Source organism: Volvox carteri, assembly GCF_000143455.1.
Source record: "Volvox carteri f. nagariensis unplaced genomic scaffold VOLCAscaffold_79, whole genome shotgun sequence".
Lineage (NCBI taxonomy): Eukaryota > Viridiplantae > Chlorophyta > Chlorophyceae > Chlamydomonadales > Volvocaceae > Volvox > Volvox carteri.
Window position 1 is genome coordinate 296,733 of NW_003307622.1, and position 20,405 is coordinate 317,137.

Genomic DNA, 20,405 nt, shown 5'->3' on the forward strand with positions numbered 1-20,405 from the left:
CAGCGCCCCACTCTTAAGGAATACATTACGGCGACGCTAGCAACTTTGTTACTTAGGTCGGAATAAATTGAGACCCCCCCTAAATGAAAAAAAATCACTGGTGGGGAGGAGAGAGGGGAGAGGATGTAGGTGGGGCGAGGCAAAGGTGGGAGGGGACGCCCGAGTGTAGGGCGCCATGAAGACCGCAACGGCCGTGAGAGGGTCTCTAGCGGATGGGACGGTGCCTGTGCTGCATGTCGGGTGGTGGGTGATGGTTGGCCCAGGAGCTGTATGTCCCCCCCCGTGTCCAAAAGGGGGTGGGAGATAGCGACAGCTCACACGCACCCGGGTGTTGGATGGGATTTCCGCGCGTGTGTGTGTGTGTCTGTGTGTGTGTCTGTGTGTGTGTCTGTGTGTGTGTCTGTGTGTGTGTGTGTGTCTGTGTGTGTGTGTGTCTGTGTGTCTATGTGTGTGTGTGTGTCTGTGTGTGTGTGTCTGTGTGTGTGTGTCTGTGTGTGTGTGTCTGTGTGTCTATGTGTGTGTGTGTGTGTGTCTGTGTGTCTATGTGTGTGTGTGTCTGTGTATTTGCGTGCGCGTCTACGCGTCGTCAGCATCAACTGCCGGGTCTGCTGTACGTTGCGCTGTTCGTCATGGAACCGGTGCTCGCCGTTGATTGGTTTCACTCCTGTGCTCTCAATCAACTTCCTTTTTGCTCCCACCTTTTTATTCGCGCCACATCGCCTAAAACCCTTTTGACCTCTCGCCTCTGCAGGTCAGCAGGTCACAGAGTTAGGTGCGGTTGGGGGGATGGTGCCGTACCCTACCGTGTTGCTGTCGTCCGCCGTGCAAAGGGCGGAGGGAGGCGGCTTTCCGACGGGTGTCGGACGTGTTCCCTATCGTGCTGAAGAGCAACGTTGAGATTTGAGGGCGGCAGGGGGTGCCGTGGCGCAGCCGGAATGAACTACTGTCAACCACACGACAGCACCGTCACCACCGCCGTCACCATCACCGCCGTCACCATCACCGTCACCACCGCCGTCACCATCACCGTCACCACCGCCGTCACCATCACCGCCGTCACCATCACCGCCGTCACCATCACCGCCGTCATGTCCAAAGCCACCGCTGCAGCTAAACCCGGCTGGTGCGCTGCTCACGCTTCGATGACACTTACCACGACGACGGCACGCTCATCTCGAGACGGGCCCTCGCTAGGGGAATGTGCATATGCGTGACGGCACTCTCGTCCGCACTTGCACATCTCCCTAGCGAGGGCCGTCCCTCGGTCGGAGATCTCGTAGCCGCTGTCTTCAAGCTCCTAACGGGTAACTACATGGCAAACAGGACATATAACGGAAGCAGCACGCAGACTGCAGCCAGCCAGCCATATAGCAAGTAATAAAACAGCTGCCGCTGCTACCGCTACTGCGACTGCTGCTGCGACTGCTACTGCTACCGCCGCTACAGCAATAGTGGTGCAGGGCAGGGCAGGGCAGTGCTCCACCCGCGGGGGTTATTCACGCACAGATAGATGTGACCACGTGGGTCACATCTCCCCGGGGATGTTTCTCCGTCACCACGGCCCAGCCCTAGCAAACCAGCCCGCGTGTATGCACCCAGCCATGCATCCCGCTGCCCAGCATGGTGCCTGTTGTTCGTATTCACAGGATGGTGTGTCCCCGCGGCGAAGTGCCGAAGGCAGGAAACACGGCCTCCAGTTCCCCAGGCTCCGCATCCAGCTCGAGCTCCATGTTTGTTACAGTGTCCTTTCACATGAGTGTCCTTTCACATGAGTGTCCTTTCACAGCCGACATCTTTGGAGCACAGCTTTGGAACTGCTGCAGCCAACGAGGCAACGATGATAACTTGGCGTTGTGCGCATTCACAGTCTTATCTAACACCCCTTATCTAACATACCTGGACGGACGGACGGACGGACGGACAGACGGCAAAGTATAACACGCAACACTAGAGGAAGGTTTTTGGTATTACGACTGTGGCTAGCAGTACACCTAGTACTGCTAAAATAGCAATATAATGAGCAGCTGGTTTCTATTTGGGTAGTGCGGGTATCAGAGGCGGACTCAGGGAAGGATTGAGGCGGGGCGCCATGCCTCACATCACATCACATCGTACTCGCGAGCCGTACTGGGGGATTTTCCGTGCAGATGCCCCACCTTGAGGGTGTGTGCAGAGCACTACATGCAGGATAGGCGACGACGTACATGCATACAGCTTTCTGACATTTAAATGTTGGAACCGACACGAATAAGATGCAACGTCAGCAGTCGCACGGTGCCGTACATTGGTGTGCAGGAGGCGGAACGCACCTTGCTGTGCGTCCGTACGTCTTTGTTGAGCATGGCTGGGCTTATGTGTTTGTGTGTGTGTGCATGTATGTGAATTTCTTACATATCGATCCTGGGGCCTGAGGCTGGCCAGGGCCACTTAACCCTAACCGTACCCCAACGGGAACGACCGCCGAAGCACTCTCCTCCTTGTGGGGGGGGCCGTGTGGGTGGGTGCGCGCGTTCCTCTTTGCTATGCATCGATGCGTGTGAGCCTGGATTATCGATGTGTGGGTGTTGGTGGCTCTGGTGGAACTAAGGTTCTGTTGCCGAGGGAGAGGTGCCGATGGAGGTTAAGCTTCGGACGTGCTTGGCGTGTCTCACTTCGCACTTTGCTCTTTTTCACATTTATTCGTTCGATACAAATTCTTCACCGTACGGTGCCTATTGAGAGCTTTTCATGGTGTATGGGGCGCAATTCGCATGCGTCTTGCTCACCTGCCTGTTTGCTCGACCTGTGTGTCGATAACCTGCAAACCCATTATAGCTGGAGTCCTGTTAAAAGGAAGGCCCGGCAGCGAACACCGCAAGAGTGTGTATCGTACATCGTACTGTACCGCATGTACGTGAAGGCATGTACCTGCAAAATAGCTGCCAAGACTCTCTTTTGGTAAGAAGCGTGGCGATTCCTTTTTTTGCTCGATAACTTCAAGTACTCGATGCGATGTCTTTTCTACCCTCGAACTGGGAGCGGCTACATTCCCTCGTGCGGCTCACGTTTCCAGACATTTTCTCTCTTTATCAGATGTTAGGGAGGTTGTATAATGCGCTGTAACATCGTTCATGAAAATGGTATACAGAGCATGCCGATGCTAGGAGTGTCTGCTGCTGCTGCCAGTTGGGGAGGTCTGCGTGTTTGCATGTTGGCGTCGTGCGTGTCATATGTTTAGGAGGTGCATGGCTAAGGTGCGTGGCGAGGGTTGTTTGCTGGATAAGCGAAGCGAGATAGCCCTGGAAGGCTCGGCAGGGGGGATTGGATAGAGTGGGATTGGAGGGGGAGGTGGTTACATGAACGCACGCACATACAGACGCACACACGCAAACGGCTGACAGACCAAACTCAGTGCAGTAGTTTCCTTTTATGTATGTCTCTTCACTTTGGAAAATGACAAAATACGTGTGCTTAGCGTTGCCTGCTTGCGAAGCGTATGCTATATACTTGCTATAGCCATGCTATGCTCTGTATTGCGATTTGCTGACCTTTCTCGAAGCTGCGCCGGGGTTTCCTCGTGTTTTAGGTTTGGTGTACATCGTACATTCTCGTATGCGTGCCGTACAGACAAGGCGCCATGCATAACGGCCATGATGCTGAAAAAAATTCTCCTTTTCCATTTTACATATTCGAGGTGGTGCTAATTATTGTCTTAATACAAAGAGTGCTACGACGAAGGTTTGTACACTTTGTGCGCACACAGCCATCCTTTTGGCTCGCGTCCCCCGGAGAAAGCATGAGGCCACCTCATCGAATCCCTGCGGCAGCAGTTGGACCACACACAAGACCCTGTTTCTATGTTTGTTTTTTTATGTCTTTTTAGTCTGCACCTGCTATGTCGGTTGAGTCAGGCGCAGCCACACGGCTCTTCTTTTGGCAGTTGCTGCTGCCCATCGCAGTTGAAGCTACAGTCACATTCAAATGACGTGGTGCATCGATGGCATTTGCAGCTTCTGTGCCACCCTTTCTCACATCCTGCTGCTGGTTAATTGCTTGTGTTCGTGCCGGAGTACGGAACTGAGGTGCGAGCGGAAAGGTGGGAAAGATGTGGTTTGTATTCCCCACAACCTCCGCGTTAGTAGTGTCGTATAACATTTAATAACATCTTGGCATGCAATACAAGATGGAAAACACTATTTGTAGGATGTGGACAGTGATTTTTGATGTTTGGAGTGTTAGTTAATTTTTTTGCAAAAAAAAGATTACGGGTCGTAGTCGATGATTTGTCCTCACCTGACGGACCGCCAGAGGGTACTCGGCCATGGTAAAAAGGACCACCCCGCGGGAGCCGCCTGACTGCCGTTGACTGGGCTATAGCTCTATTGCGAGGGATGACGATATTACGGAAGCCATGCATGGATCCAAACCATTCGAAGACGTGTACTGGTGCCTTCTGATGTCCCCAATGATATCTACGAAAGGAACTCCTACAGCGGTAAAGCAGAGGATCTGTCCCCCGCCTACACCCTTTTAAGGAATCTTCATTTTGATTCATCCCCATGTCACCACACTTACCGGGAATACATGTAACGCATATGTGCAGCCCCCCCTGGCCTTGTGGCTGTCGATGTTGTCGCCGTCGATGTGGTACAAACTGGCCGGTACGGCAGGAGCTACGGTACAAACTGGCAGTTGCAGCCGTAGCTCCTGCAGGCATGAAGACGTTCTCCTGGAGGAATAGGGTCAATCTCGGGCTGGGGAGGTCACCAAGCTCCAAAAACCTCAAGTAGAAAGAGCGCGAAGAGCTCACACCACAGGACGCCAAACCACCTACCGAGACCACTTCCCAACCCCGCCTCTCCCAACTCACCACGTCCAGCAGCACGAGGATTCCTGAGTCTCGTACCTCGAGAGAACCCAGCAGCCCTGCAGCACGCACTAACGTAAAAGTACGGCCCCTCCTGGGCACCAACCTCCCCCTCATCCGCGCCCTCACTACAGGCGCCTGCTGACTCCTACCACTCCTCAACTCTACATCCTCTTGGTGCCTTCTTCACCTCTCCTCCCGGTCTCACCCCACCCGTCTACCAGTCACCCCAGGGGTCTTCTGGGCCTTGCTGCCTGTCGACCAGGCGGGCCGTGAGGCGCTCTATCTCGTCCAGCGTGCTGTTGGCGGGTGGTCCGCGATGTTCCATGTGCCAGATTACTGTTTGCAGGCCATACGCTGATGGGGTTGTGGTTCGTCCGAAAATGCTGATAACGGAAAGCGGGCGAGTCGCTGCAGTCGTTCCTTGGCTTTCCCCGGTTTCTTCATCCAGTCGAATAGCTGTGGTGGGGATGGCTGGTTGTCAATCGGCAGGTTCAGGGCGGTGGCGGTGGTCACCACCTTGAGACCTCCTATTGACTCATGCTGAGGGGCAGCTGATTGGGGTCCGGCCTGGGTTGCAGGCTGCACCTGCTGCTGGTTTGATTGGGCTTTCCACAGCAGCTCCACTTTATCGAGATCTAGGCGCTGGCCGGATGTCCGGGCGAAGGTGTCCATGGCCTGGGGGAACGAGGGTACTGATTCTTTGCCCACCAGTGCCACCTTCCGTGTCATTCGCATATTGACAAGCGGTGCTACTGGCTGTGAGTCGGTCGGCTGTGGTTTGATCCCCACATTTTGGTTCCGGAGCCAGCATTGTAGAGCAAGGGCTATGGAGAGGTAGAGCAGGGGCGCAAGGTGACAGCCTTGCCGTACCCCCGCCTCCATGTACACCCGTTTGGACTTGTAGCCATTCACCATCGCTACGGGCTCGTGTATTGTTCAGCAGCAGTCGCACCCAGGCGCAGAGCTGTGGCCCTGCTCCCCTGGTCTCCATCGCCGCCAGGAGGAGGAACCCGCGATCCACCCTGTCGTATGCCTTGGCAAAGTCCAGGGGAATGCCAGGAGCCCCCAGCAGTTTTGCGTGCGAAGGAGGTGTGACAGGTGGCGCAGGCATTGTACGCTGGCCCCAATAAGGCGCTTGGGCAGGACGGCTGGTTGCTCGGGGGTGATGGCTTGGGCCAGGGCGGGGCCTAGGCGGTTTGCCGGCACTTCGGTGGAGGAGCCGGTAATCCGAGCATAGCAGGGTGATCGGGCGGTGGTTGCCGGGGAGCTTGGGAGTCGCCTTTTTCGTAGATCACTGTAATGAACTCCTCCAAGGAGCCGTTTGGTATCTGTCCCGTCGGTCCGATGGCGGTGAACATGCCAGCCATGGTGTTGTTGTCAATGGCCGACCAGAATTTCCTGTAGATGTCGGCTGGGATGCCGGCTGGGATGCCATCCTGGCTGGCTCTTCCTGAGTGCCTTCCGCAGCTCGGTGGCCGCAATCGTTTTTTGCTCATTTGCCTCTGCGGGTAGCGAGATGTTGGCGGCCGCCAGGGAGCCTAGCACCTCCTGCTGGGCTTGGGAGCTGTAGTTGGGAGCTCGGCTCACTTCATTCCAGAAAAATCCGCGACCACCTGGGGCAGCTGTACAGGCTTGGTCAAAAGATCGGCCAGATCGGGCTTGCAGGGCGGCAGGCGCCGGCTGCTGGTCCGCGGTTTGGGCCTGGATAAACGCAGTCATGGCTGGGCTCGGCCTCACACCTTCCGCGTAGACAGTGGATTCGGGCCACCATAGCATCCTTGCTACAGTCCTTTCGGTGGGCCCGTGCTAGTGCCGCTTGTGCGTCCACCAGCTGCTGCAGCGGCTGCTGTCCACTGGGATCTGCATCGACTCCTTGTCGGGCCTGCTGGAGTGCTGCTAGGGCTGCTTGTACCCGGGCTCCCGGTCGCAGCCTGCGTTGTTGTTCGGCTTTGTTGAGCTGATGCACGCGGGCCGCGAGGCGGCGTTTGAAAGCGGGCCACCACTCAATCAGGCCAGCAGGATTGTCCTCCGCAGATGGGGCCGCGGCACACTGGTCGGTAATCCAGGCCTCCATGCCCGCGGCCAGGTCCTCATGCGTCCTGAAGGACATGTGCACCCGGCGGATCCCAGGACTCCCCTCTTCAACCCGGCGGGGCAGCAAGTGTAGGACCATCGGCTGGTGGTCCGCTGGGGTGTGCGGGATAACCTCCGTTCGGCATCATGGCCTGATCCGTGTATATGCGATCCAGACGGGAGCCTCCTGGACGGGGCGCTCGGTAGAGGTAGGTGTAGTCATGGCGCAGGGGATGGAGCTGGCGATGGCGATGGCTATCCATCATGGCTGGTCCAGCTGCGCGAAGCATTTCTGCTATGGGCCCATTCCACCCTCCGTCCTTCCTCTCCTGCCGTGGAGTCCAAATGCTGGGTTTTCGACGAAAATGAATTCCCCCCGGCCCATATAAGGGTGGTGTCACTGTTTGCATGATGGTGTCACTGTTTGCGCTGCTTGCATCTGTGGCAGTTGCTGCCAGGACGTTGCTGATCAGTTCTTGCCTAAGGGCTGCCGCCCGGTGCCGTTGGGGACATAGATGTTGCAGACATGGATGCGGTGTCCTCCCCAGCAGATCAGGCAGCTTGTAAACCGACCCTGCGCACCGCGGGTAGTAGGCTTGGGCTCTACGATAGCTGTTAGGTTTTGTAGGATAAGAGTAAGGACCTCCCCCGTGGATAAAGTTTAAACGTGAGCTTGCCGGCACTTGTCAGCCCCGGGTGTGGGCTGTTTCCGTTGCCATGCTTAGTTCGCGCTCAAACAGGGATTGGTGGTGGGCATTGGTGTGGTGGGTCTCCTGTATGCAGACCACATCCAGCCCGAGCTCTGTCCATTGTTTGGCTGCGACATGTATCTTGTATCTTGCCGTTGTGTTTGGCCAGCAGACCTTGCATGCTTCTGGGGGTGGTAGCTGGTGCGACCGCAACGACGGCATAACGTGTGTGTTTTGTTGCGGCGCTCACCGAAGCTTCTGGTAACCTTGCCCTTCTTTCCCATTTTGGGGTCGTTTCACTAGCAGAGGAGCTTTCTCCGCCTTCCCCCTCCCCTCCCCGATCATCCCCGCCTTTCCCAGGCTCTCCAACACTCTCTATCCTCCGGGCGGCTCTGGGGGGAAAATGACGCCTCCATGCTGCTCTCTACCATCCCCCTTTTTCTCTCCCTCCCCCAAACCAACGAGGCTTCCATCTTCTTATACGTAGCTGGCAGGATTATTCTATCCATCATCCCTTCACCAAGTCGGCGGCCCAACCCGCCCCTGGTTGTAAACCATCTGGAAAGTCTTAGTGCACTGTAACACAGTAAATCCCACTTATTTGTTCGTTGCCGCTGGAAGGTCTAGTAAGGACTCCCACGTTCGCACGGGCTTTTATGGTGCCGCGTTCGGCGACAGTAGTGCGTTAAGCAACATTGTACTATGCCGTACTGTTCCGGATACTGCTGGCGGACTGCTGACTCGGCCATGTCATTAAGCTACAGCTACAACGTTGCCATTTTATTACAGGGGCGCCCTTTCAGTATGGGACTTCGACAAGAGGGGACAAGGGAAGGTGCTAGCTAGCCATATAATAAAAATTCCAACTTTCCAAGCCGTTACGAGGCAGCAGTCGCAGTTCCACCGCCCCGGTACCTCATAACCTCGCAGATAATCATGTGCTCTCTGCGGCTCCTCCGCTGCAGGACCGCGACCTGCAGGAGCCCGAAGGGTGGGCCAAAAACTGCGTCGTGGTGCCATGAGGCAACAACTACTAGCCTGGCAAGGCAGGCCGACAGGATGAGAGCGCCATATGATCATTGCCGCAGCTCAAAAAGATTGGGAGGAGAGAAAGGAAAGAATAGCACTTCCTTGGAAGGGTTTGACCGAGAGTGCATCATGCATCATGCCCAATAAACCAACCACAGGAGAGCTACCTAACACGATTCCGCTTGTAGGTAATTATGGTGAACTGCGACACCTACAGACCCTACGTGCAACTGCTGATGCAATGCTCAAGCAGCGGACTCTGCCTCCGGATTCCTGTCCTTCCGCACCTACCCGTTGGCTTCCTGCAAGGAAACAAGAGAACGTCTTCTACACCACTAACCACCCTACTTGGCCGTCCCCACAGCTGCACGGCACCATTGCATTCATTCCGTGCCTCCCACTGCTGCTCACGTCCGTCCACCAGGAACATGACGACACTAATGGTGCGGTCTGCGCTGATAGCTGGGTGGTGATATGCTTTCCTGGTACACACGGGATGATGAGCACAACAAGCGGAGTTTCTGTCCACGAGGTGGTACGTCCTCTCTGTTGCTGCACATAGCTACAGCTGCTCCCGTGGTGGAGGGCATCCTGAACAGGGTGGTTCCCGCCCTGTTGCCCTTTGCGTCCTCTCCTCTTAAGGCCATATGCAAAATGCAACACCCCTGCCTTCTAGGCGCGCACCGCCACACCGGCTATGTCCTGTTTTCCACTGTAACTATACTGGTGTAGTCGCGCTAATGCCGCTATGCAAAAAACCGTGCCGTCGTGGCAGAGTAAATTTCGCGCCGTTATGGTTGTTGTCCTGACCACATCACAAATCTACCCACTGGGGAGTATGCCGCTACCAGGCCGCTAGCACGAAGAACTGACCGACCTGACAACCGGTGAAATTTCCCTCTTGCTCTATCTCACGGTCTCGCTCTCGTAACGCCACCCGTAAGGGGCTCAGCCGGTTGGAAATTTGCATAGAAAAAGAAAACATGAGCGACGGCATCTCACCACAAACAATCAACAATCCTCACCACCAGGGGTAAGCTGGCACGTGACTGCGCGTGACTGCCGCCGTACACGTGGGACGCTGCAGCCTGCCGTAACGCCTCTAGGGAGGAGCGTACCACACTACACGACACGGTTCGGGGCCGGATGGTGAGTCCTATCCGCCATTTTAAGACCCTTTTCTCCGCCATCAGCTATAGGCACAGTCTGGTCCACACACACCATGCGGCAGCCTTGCTGCTTCCTCACCCGCTTCGTTGCCTCCGTTCCGACGCCCCTTCCTGAACACCAGGGGGCGGGCTACGACCCCATCCCAACGCCCACTTGGGCGAAATCCTCCTCCCTCTTTCCACAACAAGCATGCGCAACAAGGCAAAAGAGTCAGGACCCACAAAGCCTACCGCGCCAACGAACCGTGTGCGAACGTGAACACGTGCTGGGTGGGTGAGGGGATATGAGGGGGTAGGAACGGGGGGATATGGGGAGGCCGAAAAAGCAGCAGAAGATCAAGTCCCAACCTCACCCACAGCGAAACGTCCATTGCCCTCCCTTCAAGATACCCTGAACCCTGCAAGGGGGTTTGCAGCCATAGAGAGACACGATCCGATAAGGTATATGTATACATACACAGATGCATCTTCCGGTCGCGAAAGCTCCTCCGAAAACATGCCCCCGGTGTGTCCGCAACAGCCTGCAGGGTTACGCGGTTGTTACTGATGTCGTCGTGTGTGTGTATGCGTGTGTGCGCGCGTGTGGTGCTACATTCCTTGCTTTGCCTGACCACCTTACCCCCCTTTTCCCCGTGCGCCCGATGCAACACACCCAACACCCGCAAACACAGGACCCATCGGCACAAATTCGAAATAGTTCCGGGCTCCCGGTCCGCTCTGATGGAGGCATACTCCGTTCTGGTATCTCACATAAGCAGGTGCCCCTCCCCTGGACCGATCGAGTCCAGTCAAGTCCGGTCGGCGCGCGTACGGTCTTTTCCCGGCTGACTTGTTTTGCACTGTTCCTGGTCTGGAGCATGTCACCCGCACACCGCCCTGGCATAACAGTCCCACGCACACATACAGACGTACGTGCCTACAGACATACGTATGCATGGAACCCGCGGTTCAACGCCACGCCTGAGAGTTGCAAACATACCCCCCGCCCCTTTCGCCTGCACAACCCGCGCTGTAGCCATGGTAGCCAGCCTTCAGCACGATTTAAGCGGCGATGTCCAGGTCCTCAGAAAGGGAGAGGGGAGACATGTGCGAAATGAGCGGCAGAAGCAGGAGAAAAACGCCAGCAGCAGTGGTTATAGCTTCGGGAACGGTCTAATGTCTTTCTCCTCCGTGTCGCCCAACAATGCTTCTCCGCCGCCGCCAAATTTCGAGCTTTTCACTGTCCGGTCGCGTCCCTTTTTGTCGCCCGCCCGAAACAAACAAATCTTCAATCCACAACCCCAGCGCCTCAACAACTACAACCTCGCAAACCTAAGCTAACACTATTAAACCTTAAGCTCAAACTGACTGTAACTCATCCCCATCCACCAAATGCAGGCAGGTCATTCCGTCGCCCCTTCATTCTTGTTATTGCTCCTGTAGCAAGAGAAGGTAAAAACAATCAACAAGGCGTGGTAAAACATATAGCTGGATAACGAGCCCTACTGGCAATAACGCCAGCAACACACATCGGCTGCCAAGTTAAGACATTTCTGGAACATTGACGGTAGGGGGGGCCATTGAGGGAGGTGCCCAAACAGAGAGCACGGCTGCGCCGTGTCCTCACAGCAACTAGGAGAAGAGTCATCGCCAAGCCTCTCCAAGGCGGAGGCGACAAGTTGACCGCTGCCGTGACCCTGCTGACTCAACCATCTCCCTCCCTTCCGACAGATGGAAATTCCAAACTCCAGAAGTAACCGATTGATGATAAAATTGCGACCAACACGGAAAGCCAATCAGGGGTTCACCACTGGGTCCAACCACACCACCAACCCCGCAGCGCGCAGCAGCGACAACGGGGCGCAAAGAATGAAGTACAGCTACCGCACAAAACGGTCGTGGGGCGCCCAGAACAGAGAGAGAAGGGGGAGCGTGATGAGCGCCACAAAGGACCCGACCACCCGGCGGGCCAAAGGTCAAAAACAGGCAAGAAGAGCGCCATCACGAAGACTCAACGGCACTCATGAGAGCGGCAGTGGCCCGGTCTGAACTTCAAACTCTTCGTCTTATTAATCTCGAGAGAGACAGCTGCGCGCTTCAAAGTATCAAACGCAAGCGCGTTAGCCACATAATCAGCGCTCTTGCAAAAGAGAACTGCTCCGCCGCCTTTTGCGACTGTCTGCCTCCATGTGCTGCTACAGTAAAACATAATTGGAGCAGCACCCACCGGCCCCACCGGTTCTTACAATCTAACAAGAGGCCCATCAAGTGCGCTGCATCGCGCAACGGACGATGCAGCTCATACCCTCCCAAACCCGCTATAAACCCCCTTCCAGGCACACATAACTACACACACACACGTAGACATGGAAACGGACAACGACAAACCCAGGAATAAAGAATGGATTGCAAAACCTCCTCCTACATCTCCAATCTCTAGCGACTGAAAGTGGTCCTCACCTGAACAGACACAGACACACGCGACATACCCGATAAGGACACACACACACACGACACATAAACACACAGCTTGCGAGGGGGCGCCCATGGCCCAGGAGTCGTCCCGCAAGGGACCGGCAACTTTGGTAGCGTCAGGTGCGTTTTTTAAGCCAGCAGAGGACAGGTAGAGCACCGGCAAGAGTAACGGCTCAAATGCGGCCACGACAAAGCCGCGGCAAGCTGCCGCAAGAAACCGATGCGCGCTTCCCAATCGGGGGGCCCCTCGACACCCGAGCCAAGATCCCAACACGCCGCACAGCAGCCCGCCACACCCGCCGGCCGGCAGTTTCACAACCATCGCAGAGACACACATATAAACACACATATAAACACACAAAAACGTGCACGCGCGAGTGTAAACATACAGACATGCACACACGCAAAGGAGCCCCCCTCACGCCCAAGGTGTCGGTCGCCACCGGTCCCCAGAGCAACCGCACCTAGCAACAATGTGCCGTGAAGCCCGCAAGTGTTTTCCTTCTTTCGTCAAGCTCCCCTGCACACCAGAAACGGATACAATGGATCCCTCCGCCAGCTCCCAGCCATTCCCCAAACATCAGCCAAAGGACAAATCCAACCCACGAGCGGGGGCACATCGCAATCCCAACGCCCACAACAGGTATTCAAATGGATAACACGGAGAAACGGGACTTCATCTTATGGCCCGTGAAGGCGTGCAAAACCAGCGCCTGAGGCTGTGCCCCTAATGCCCCCCACTTCTGACCAACCACGAAGCGCATCCCTTCCCGCCCTGCGAAAGGAGGAACGGGCCCGCCGCCGCCCGACGGTCTGCGAATGATTCAAACAATCCCCAACTTCACTCCCTTCGAGCGGCTCCTCCGCCGCATAACAGTCAAGGCCGCGGTCCGATATAGGCTTGCTTAGGTCCCACATGCGAAAAAGAAACAATTATGACCGCCCAGCCCCGCTTCATTTCAAGGATCCGCCGCCATGCCATTCCGTAATCCACGACCCCCGTCTTGACAAGGGTATTCGTAAGAACAATTTCGCCGTTGACACCGAAATGGCAAAGACGACAAGGGGCACACAGGCAAGGGCCCGCAGCTGTATCCGTGTCGCATGTGCATGTATATTCGCGCATACATTATGTTGCAGTTTCGACTCCAGCATCCCATCCAACACATGCAACCGTTGATCCCTGCGCCTCTATCCCCCTTGCAAACAGCTGCTGAGCCCCCACACCAGACACGACCAAATTCCTGCAGTGCAGTCTATTCCACACCAAACAGGTGGCGAGGGGCGCGCACTGACACCTCCTGCAGCTTAACTTCGGTTACTTTGTGAGCTTTATTGCGGGTGATGCCGCTTACGCTTGCGCACCTTCCTTGTGATGCCAGCGGCGCACGGAAATACGGTCCAGTGCAAAACTGCCCTTGGGAAAAAGGCTCCTCTCCTTTAAGGATCGAGTCCGTGTGGGAAAGGACGAGGCACGAAAAACCGTCCCCTTGTTTCCCAACCCGACTGCCCCGGCAGCCTCGGAACACCATTCAGGACCCCAGGCCGCTAGCTGCATGATGTTTAAAGCCGCCTTCGACTTGCTGAGCATCGCCAGTGCGGCAAAGTTAACCCTCTGACCGCGAGCCGTTGCCCTCGTGGAGGCCACGTATATGGACCCGATTTGGACTTCAGCCCCGCACAGCTAAGTGTCAAAAAGCTAGGATATTGTCTGTCCATGTGCCGCCTGCGGAAGCCCGACTAAGTTACGCTAGGAATGCAGGGAATATACTCTGCCCACGAGCCACCGAGCGACAAGAGTCCCGCAACATGGGCCTAGTATTTGCAGTTTGTTCGCTAGCGTCGGCCTACGCCGCCGCCACCGTCACCGCGTAACCCAACAGCCACCACCATCGGCTGCCGCCGCCGCCGCCGCCGCGGCACCACCACCACCACGACCACGACCACCACCACCAACAGCACCGCATCATCGCCAGTCGGCCGACGCAGACACGCACCACCACATCCCGATGACGCAATTTCCATTTTCTCAACATAGCCCCTTCGCACACAAAACCCCATTCATCATCTGTTCTCGACGCCTCAGCCCAATAACCAGACCCCTGTCCTGAAATACACCCAGGGGGTCAAAGGGGTAAACAAACGGCCGGACTACGCGTCCAGACGCTGCATTACCGCTAACAAAGTTGCATTGGGCAGGGAGCTGGGTGCAAACCCCGACGCTTCAAACCCTCCCGCCCCCCCGCCAGTGTTGTGACGGACTCCGCCGCCCGACTGCGCAACTCCCAAGCTTGCGTTCCCGCTCCCGACGAACCCGATGCTACCAGTCCCACCCGCAGCCTTCCTCGGGCCCAACACCCGGCCTCCATGTCCAACGTAGACCACGTTTCCGTTCGGGGCTCGGCCGCCGCCACCGTGGCTACGAGGACCTCGAGGCCCCATTCCACGACCGCCACCAACACCGCCAGCACCCGCACCGGCCGCCTTTCCGCCGCCACCGGTCTCAAACCGGTGCCAGACTGCTCCAGAACCAGAGGACCCAAAACTGCCTCCAAGCCGGTGCACGCCAGCGCCAGCACCTCCGGCTCCGGCAGCACCGCCGCTGCTAACAGTACCGCTGCTTTGGTAGGAGCCGGTAGGACCAGGTTCTGGGGGCCCTCCCGCACCCGCGCCTCCACGTCCTGGGACCCACGATGCCCCAGCAGGGGCTGAGCCCTGGCCACCACTCTCATGGGGAGCCCCGATAGCGCCTGCACCTGCCGCAGGAACAGCTGCCGTTCCTGGCAGCATGCCTCGCTGATCATTTGTGGGGGTGCCGGCAGCCTGTCCCGGCTGTACCATGCTTGGGCCGAATGCCTGCCGGACAGCCGTGGAGGAAGGGGAAGTAACGGCCGGGTCGGGGCCTGCCGCTATGCTAGCGCTTCCTCTACCGCCGGAAGGCCCCCTAGACCCGGGAAGGCCCCAGGCCGCCGCAACACCTGTCAGCTGCTGCTGTTGCTGAGGAGGTTGAGGATACATTCGTCCCGGCTGCTGGCCTGGCTTGGCCAGGCCTGCAGCACCTGCTCCGAGACCTGGCGTTGCGGCAAGCACGGTGGGGGGCTGAGGCGGCGGACACGTGGCAGATGGCTGCGGCTTGCTCCACCTGCGGACGACAAGTCCTCCGGGCTGCCTCTGCCGCTGTTGCGCATTGCTCTGCCGGTCGTAGTGGTGGCGATGCTGGTACTGGTGTTGACGTTGCTGCTGCTGTTGCTGCCCGCGATGGCCGTTGGCATGCTGCCACTCGCCATCCGGCTTGGTATCGCGACTGTCGAACGGTGTTGCCGCCGCCGCCGCAGGCATGCCACTGCTACGACCACTGCCGCTGCCACCGCTGCCGCCGCCATCGTCGTCCTCATTTTCCAAGAGCTGCAGGATCATAGGTTCCAGATCCAATGGATCCAGATCCGCCGAGTCCGCGGATCCCCCTTGATCTGGGTCCTGGAAACCGTCCGAGCTGCCGCGGCCTAAGAGCAGCTCCGTCGAACGCACGCTCAGGGCCGCTGCTACCGACGCGGCTGCTGCACCGAGTGAGCCCACCTGACCTGCTGCAGGGAGCTGCAGCTCCGGAACCCCAACCTTCGGTCCTCGGTGCACGTCAAAATCCAGATCAAAGCCGCAACCACGCCAGCCTGCAAAGCCCGACGGCGCGGACGCCATCAGCGGCTGGTGTGCTGCGCCCCGTAACTGAAACCTGTGAGACCCCAATCCTGTTCGTACAATTGCGTAACGAGGGAAACAAGACGGTGAAGGGAAGTCAGTAAATCGAACGAATGAGCGCAGCGAAGACACGACAAAAGACAAACTGCACACATCGATCCGAATGTGCGCCAAATGTGCAAGTCGTCGCCACATCCGTGTCGTGTATACAACTAGCCCCGAAAAAAAACGCTTATGTCAATCCTGCTCTGGTTGGCGCAACGCAGTGGCTCTAGCTGCACGCAATTGCGGAGTCTTTTATCTCCAGTGCAGCCTCATGTAGAGGTGAACAGTAATCTAAAACCTGCGCATACGAACAGGTGTATAGACTCCACCCTTCAGTAAGCGAGTACGTACGGGATCAGTAACCAGCCGTACCATAACCACGACGGCAGCTCAATAAGTTGATCCCTACTTTCGATATGCCGTCAGTGCGGACACCTATTGGCACATCCCTACACGTCAGAACACTCCATACCACCACCACCATCGCCACGCCATGAGAAACACCACCCAGAACCAACTCGCACAGCTCCGCGCTCCTCCGATCCCACACCCACCTAGGCAGCTCTCATCCACGCTCGGATGTAACGACAGAAGCGGTTGGGCCGGTGTGGATGGCAGAGAGGGCTGGCAGCCCTGAGGGGACAACTGCGGCGGCGACGAGTGGGATTGCGCACGCACCAAGGCGCCGCCCTCCAAGCTCTGCGCAAACGAGGCCGGCTGCGGCTGCGACTGCGGCTGCTGCGGCGGGGGCATCGGCTGAGGTGGCTGTGAGCAAAGTGGTAGCTGCAGGAATGGCCTCTGCTGCAACAGAGACTGTTGTGCCTGCTCCTGCGGCAACGGCAGCGGCACCGACATCTCCCGCTGCTGCTGCCGCGGCGGCGGCTGCTGCTCAGGAAAACGAGAGGCCACGGACGGCTGCTGCTCAGGAAAACGAGAGGCCACGGACGGCTGCTGCTGTGGTGGTGGTGATGGCGACGGGAAGTGAAGGTCCATCTGGTGCTGCCGATGTGGTTCCTGCATGAACTCGTACGTGGGATTTGCCAATGCTTGCTGCGGCTGCTGTGACTGCGTGCCAGACGCCGGAACGCAACTGACTATATGCAAGGCCGGTCGGGGCTGCTGCGATAACGGCTGTGGCAGCAGAGGCGGCTGTAGGTGGAACTGCAACTGATGTTGTTGCTGCAGCTGCGGTGGCTGAGGATAATCATTCTTCTCAACTGGTGGCTGCGAAATGCCCGCCAAAGCAGGGCCGCCGGGGTAGCTGCCGTGAACATCCAATCCGGATCCCGAATCCCCCGACGCCACACTCTGCGTCCCCTCAACCCAAGCCGGACGCGGGATCCCAGGCGGATGGCCAGGCGGTGCCCCTTGCACCACCGCCTGCTCAGGGCCCTGTCCCTGGAGCGGTCTTTGCAGCCGCGTCGTGTTGCAACCATGCGACCCCAAAGGGACCACGCCTGCACTCGTACCGCAGCTGCTTGTGCGTAAGCCATCGACACAGTGGCCATCACCATCGACACCGCTGCAAGTCATTGCGAATGCGTAAGGTGCGGTCTGCGCGTGCGGGCCCTGCTGAGCTTGCTGCTGCTGCGGCGGCGGCGGGTGATGCATACAGCTCTGGCGATTTTGATGCTGCCGGTGGTACTGGTGCAGATACCAAGAAGACGACGTGGGCGCCGAGGCACTCTGCAGATGCGCTTGGCCCATAGGACCACACCCAGACGCATGTGAAGCCGCCCACGGTTGGGGTTGCCGTCCGGGCGGCGCCACCGCCGGCATCTGTGCCTGCGCTGAGACGCTTTGAGGTACAGCAAATTGCCCGCGGCCACCACCGCGGCTGTGCGGCGCGAGCACCGCCGGCGCCACCGTCGCCGCTGTTGACACAGGGCCCGCCCGTGGGCCATGGATCGGCGAGCGCGAGTGCCTGGTCAAAGGCCCAGATGAACGCATTGGTGCTTGGCGCACTTGCATGTGACTCACGCGTGGTGCGGAATACTGTGACGGCGTCTGCGCTGACGGTTGCTGCTGTGCCCCTTGCTGCTGCTGCTGACTCGGCAGCAGGGGACCAAATGTAAGATGCTGTTGGTCTTGTGGAGGCGGGGGCAGCCTGCATGCGGGGCCACCATCCGAGGCATCGCGTTCGCGTAGGATAGGAACCGGAATTTGCCGATGCAAGCCTTCCCACTGCTGCGGGGCCCTGTGTTGTTGCTGATGATGAGATGGCTGCTGCTGCTGGGCCGTAGGCGATCTGTTGCTGATACCATTTGACGGTGGCGATGTAACAAAGGCGCCAAAGGTAGCAGCAACGGAGCCGATCCTGACCGGGGCATCCCCCCCAGTGTTGCACAAACCCACGGGCGGTGCTGAGACCGACGGAGCTGCGGTGGGGGGCAGCTGGGCTGTGCCTGAGGACGGTGGCTGCAGAAGTCCGCCAGACGGAGGCGCCATGCGTAGGTCACCTGTATCCTCCCTGCCGCACCAGCCACCGAAGCTGGATCCCGACACCCGACCTGACCCAGATCGGGATGCCTCAGCCGACCCAGATCCCGCCACGGACTCTGGTACCGAGCACGGTGCTGAACCCTGGACAGAGCCAGGAGCTGAGCTGTAGCTAGAGACGGAGCGTGGTGAACCTAACACCGGAGCCACGTTCAACTCACAGCCCTCCGTCTGCTGCAACGACACCACTGCAGCTGCTGTCACTGACTGCTGTTGCGGCTGTTGTGACTGCTGTGGTTGCTCACTCGGCAGCGTGGTTGTCTGGTGCAGCGGCAAAAGCGTAGCAGGCGGCCCTTCTGAACTTAGTCCCCCAGCATCAATGTCACGCTCCCATGCCTGCGGCTGAGCATTTAAGGCCTGTAGATCTCCTGGGGCCGCTATGGAGGGGCTGGCATCGGCCGTGGTCCGCCTCGGGCGGACAGCTGCGTGTGCCAACCCATGTGGCCCGGTGGGTAGCCCTCTGCCCGCACGCCACTTGGGTCCCTCCTGCATGCCAGGCCCCTGGTGCAGCTTCTGCTGGCGCGACTGGGACGAGTAAAGGTTATGATAATGCTGGTGCGTTTGGTGCCGGCTGTGTTCGACTTGCAATCTTCGATCCTGCCCGGGCTTCATGGCTTTGCGCCGGCGCTGCTGGTCCGCAGTGGTCACGGCTGAGGGCATAGCAACAAGGTGTTGCTGTGCCAAAACGGCGACGGCGGTCTGTAGGATGTCCTGCTGCAATGTGACCACGTTCTTCATCACTCCTGGCGGCGTAATCGCCTGGTCTGGCGCTGCGCCCAGCGCATCGCCTTCACCTGGGGCGGCTGCGGCTGTGGGTTCAAGGCAGTCGACGCTCAGCTGCTCGTCGACTGTGGTGATTGCGGCCTGGGAGGACTGGGCGTCCGGAAGGTCAAAAGTTGCCGGTTCGTTTGGGGGAGTAGAGGAGCGAGACGAAGAAGAAGCGCAGCCGTCATCGTCACCGTAGCAAGCGCTGTGACAGTCCGTGCATACGCGGACGCCCAGCGTTCGACAGCCGACCTGCACAAAGGAACCATTGGGCCGCGTCAACGTGTGGCGAGACTTTGACCTCCCTTTGTCCAAAGCCCGTAATGAAAATCTGTACTCCTTTCATTAAGGTATGATAATATGCCCCTGGTAAATTCGAAATGATACTTGGCTTTACAGCACCAACGGAGCTCGCACCTGAAGCTTGTTGTTCAGTGACTTTGCGATGGCGTCAAGGTCCGAGGGTGATGGGGAGCCATCCAGGGTGATGAAACCGTAACCTTTGTTCTTCAGACTGTTTTGTGGTATTACACTGCATTTAGAAACTTGGAGCACGAACGGATGAAGCCGCAGCTGTGCCAGGATAATTTTCTCGACATCCTCTTTTGGCAATCTTGGCGGGATCCGGTTAATAAAGAGGTGGTGCCCTCCATGAGACGAGAAGGCTATCAGCTCAGGCTCCAGCAGTCGCCCCACAGCCGTCGTCAGGCCGCCCATCGAGGTGGGCGCAGGCGACACTAAAACGCCACCAGCATCGCCGCTACCCATGTCTGCGCTCAAGGCTGCGAGCGGGCCGCCCAGTTGATAACTGGGCGGCCCGCTTACCACGGCGCAGAAAAGGACACCATTGTCCTTAGCTGCGGCCTCGCTGGTTGACGCGGGCCGCTGCTGTAGTGGACATTTCCTGTTGCGTATTTATAGGATCTGTCCTTGAGTATGTACGTGTTCGGATGAAACTCAGACCCGCGGTCCCGATATGAATATCGCAATTGAAAGGCCGTCCTCAGGTATTGCAGGGTGTCTCGCACACTAAAGGCGCGATCACCTGCTCCTCATCAAGAGCAAGTATGCACCAGCACTTGCAGGCCTTGGGCCAAAATGTCTAACCCTCCAACACGCGCTTCCGTACATGTTCAT

General features: G+C 57.8%; 3 protein-coding genes across 3 annotated transcripts; 1 reads left to right on the top strand and 2 right to left on the bottom strand.

Annotated features, from left to right (window-relative positions):
- Positions 1-7,715: 7,715 nt before the first annotated feature.
- Positions 7,716-7,880, bottom strand: VOLCADRAFT_48983 (uncharacterized protein; the record flags this gene model as incomplete). Its single annotated transcript, XM_002957770.1, has 1 exon — positions 7,716-7,880. A coding segment is annotated over one exon (165 nt), but the record flags the coding sequence as incomplete, so codon positions are not given.
- A 575-nt stretch (positions 7,881-8,455) lies between these two features.
- VOLCADRAFT_107812 (uncharacterized protein) lies at positions 8,456-11,815 on the top strand (the record flags this gene model as incomplete). The annotated part of the gene is made up of 6 exons (XM_002957747.1): positions 8,456-8,602; positions 8,799-9,083; positions 9,728-9,789; positions 9,932-10,083; positions 10,481-10,606; positions 11,629-11,815. The coding sequence occupies exons 1-6, from the start codon at positions 8,548-8,550 to the stop codon at positions 11,813-11,815; spliced, it is 867 nt and encodes a 288-aa protein (XP_002957793.1). The 5' UTR covers positions 8,456-8,547.
- Positions 11,816-12,910: 1,095 nt separating this feature from the next.
- VOLCADRAFT_98921 (uncharacterized protein) lies at positions 12,911-20,036 on the bottom strand (the record flags this gene model as incomplete). The annotated part of the gene is made up of 11 exons (XM_002957771.1): positions 12,911-13,038; positions 13,629-13,701; positions 14,597-15,119; positions 15,406-16,009; positions 16,559-16,649; positions 16,683-17,878; positions 17,985-18,111; positions 18,327-18,422; positions 18,515-18,609; positions 18,749-19,520; positions 19,686-20,036. 11 exons carry the CDS (start codon positions 20,034-20,036, stop codon positions 12,911-12,913), a joined length of 4,056 nt encoding a protein of 1,351 aa, XP_002957817.1.
- Between the last annotated feature and the right edge of the window lie 369 nt (positions 20,037-20,405).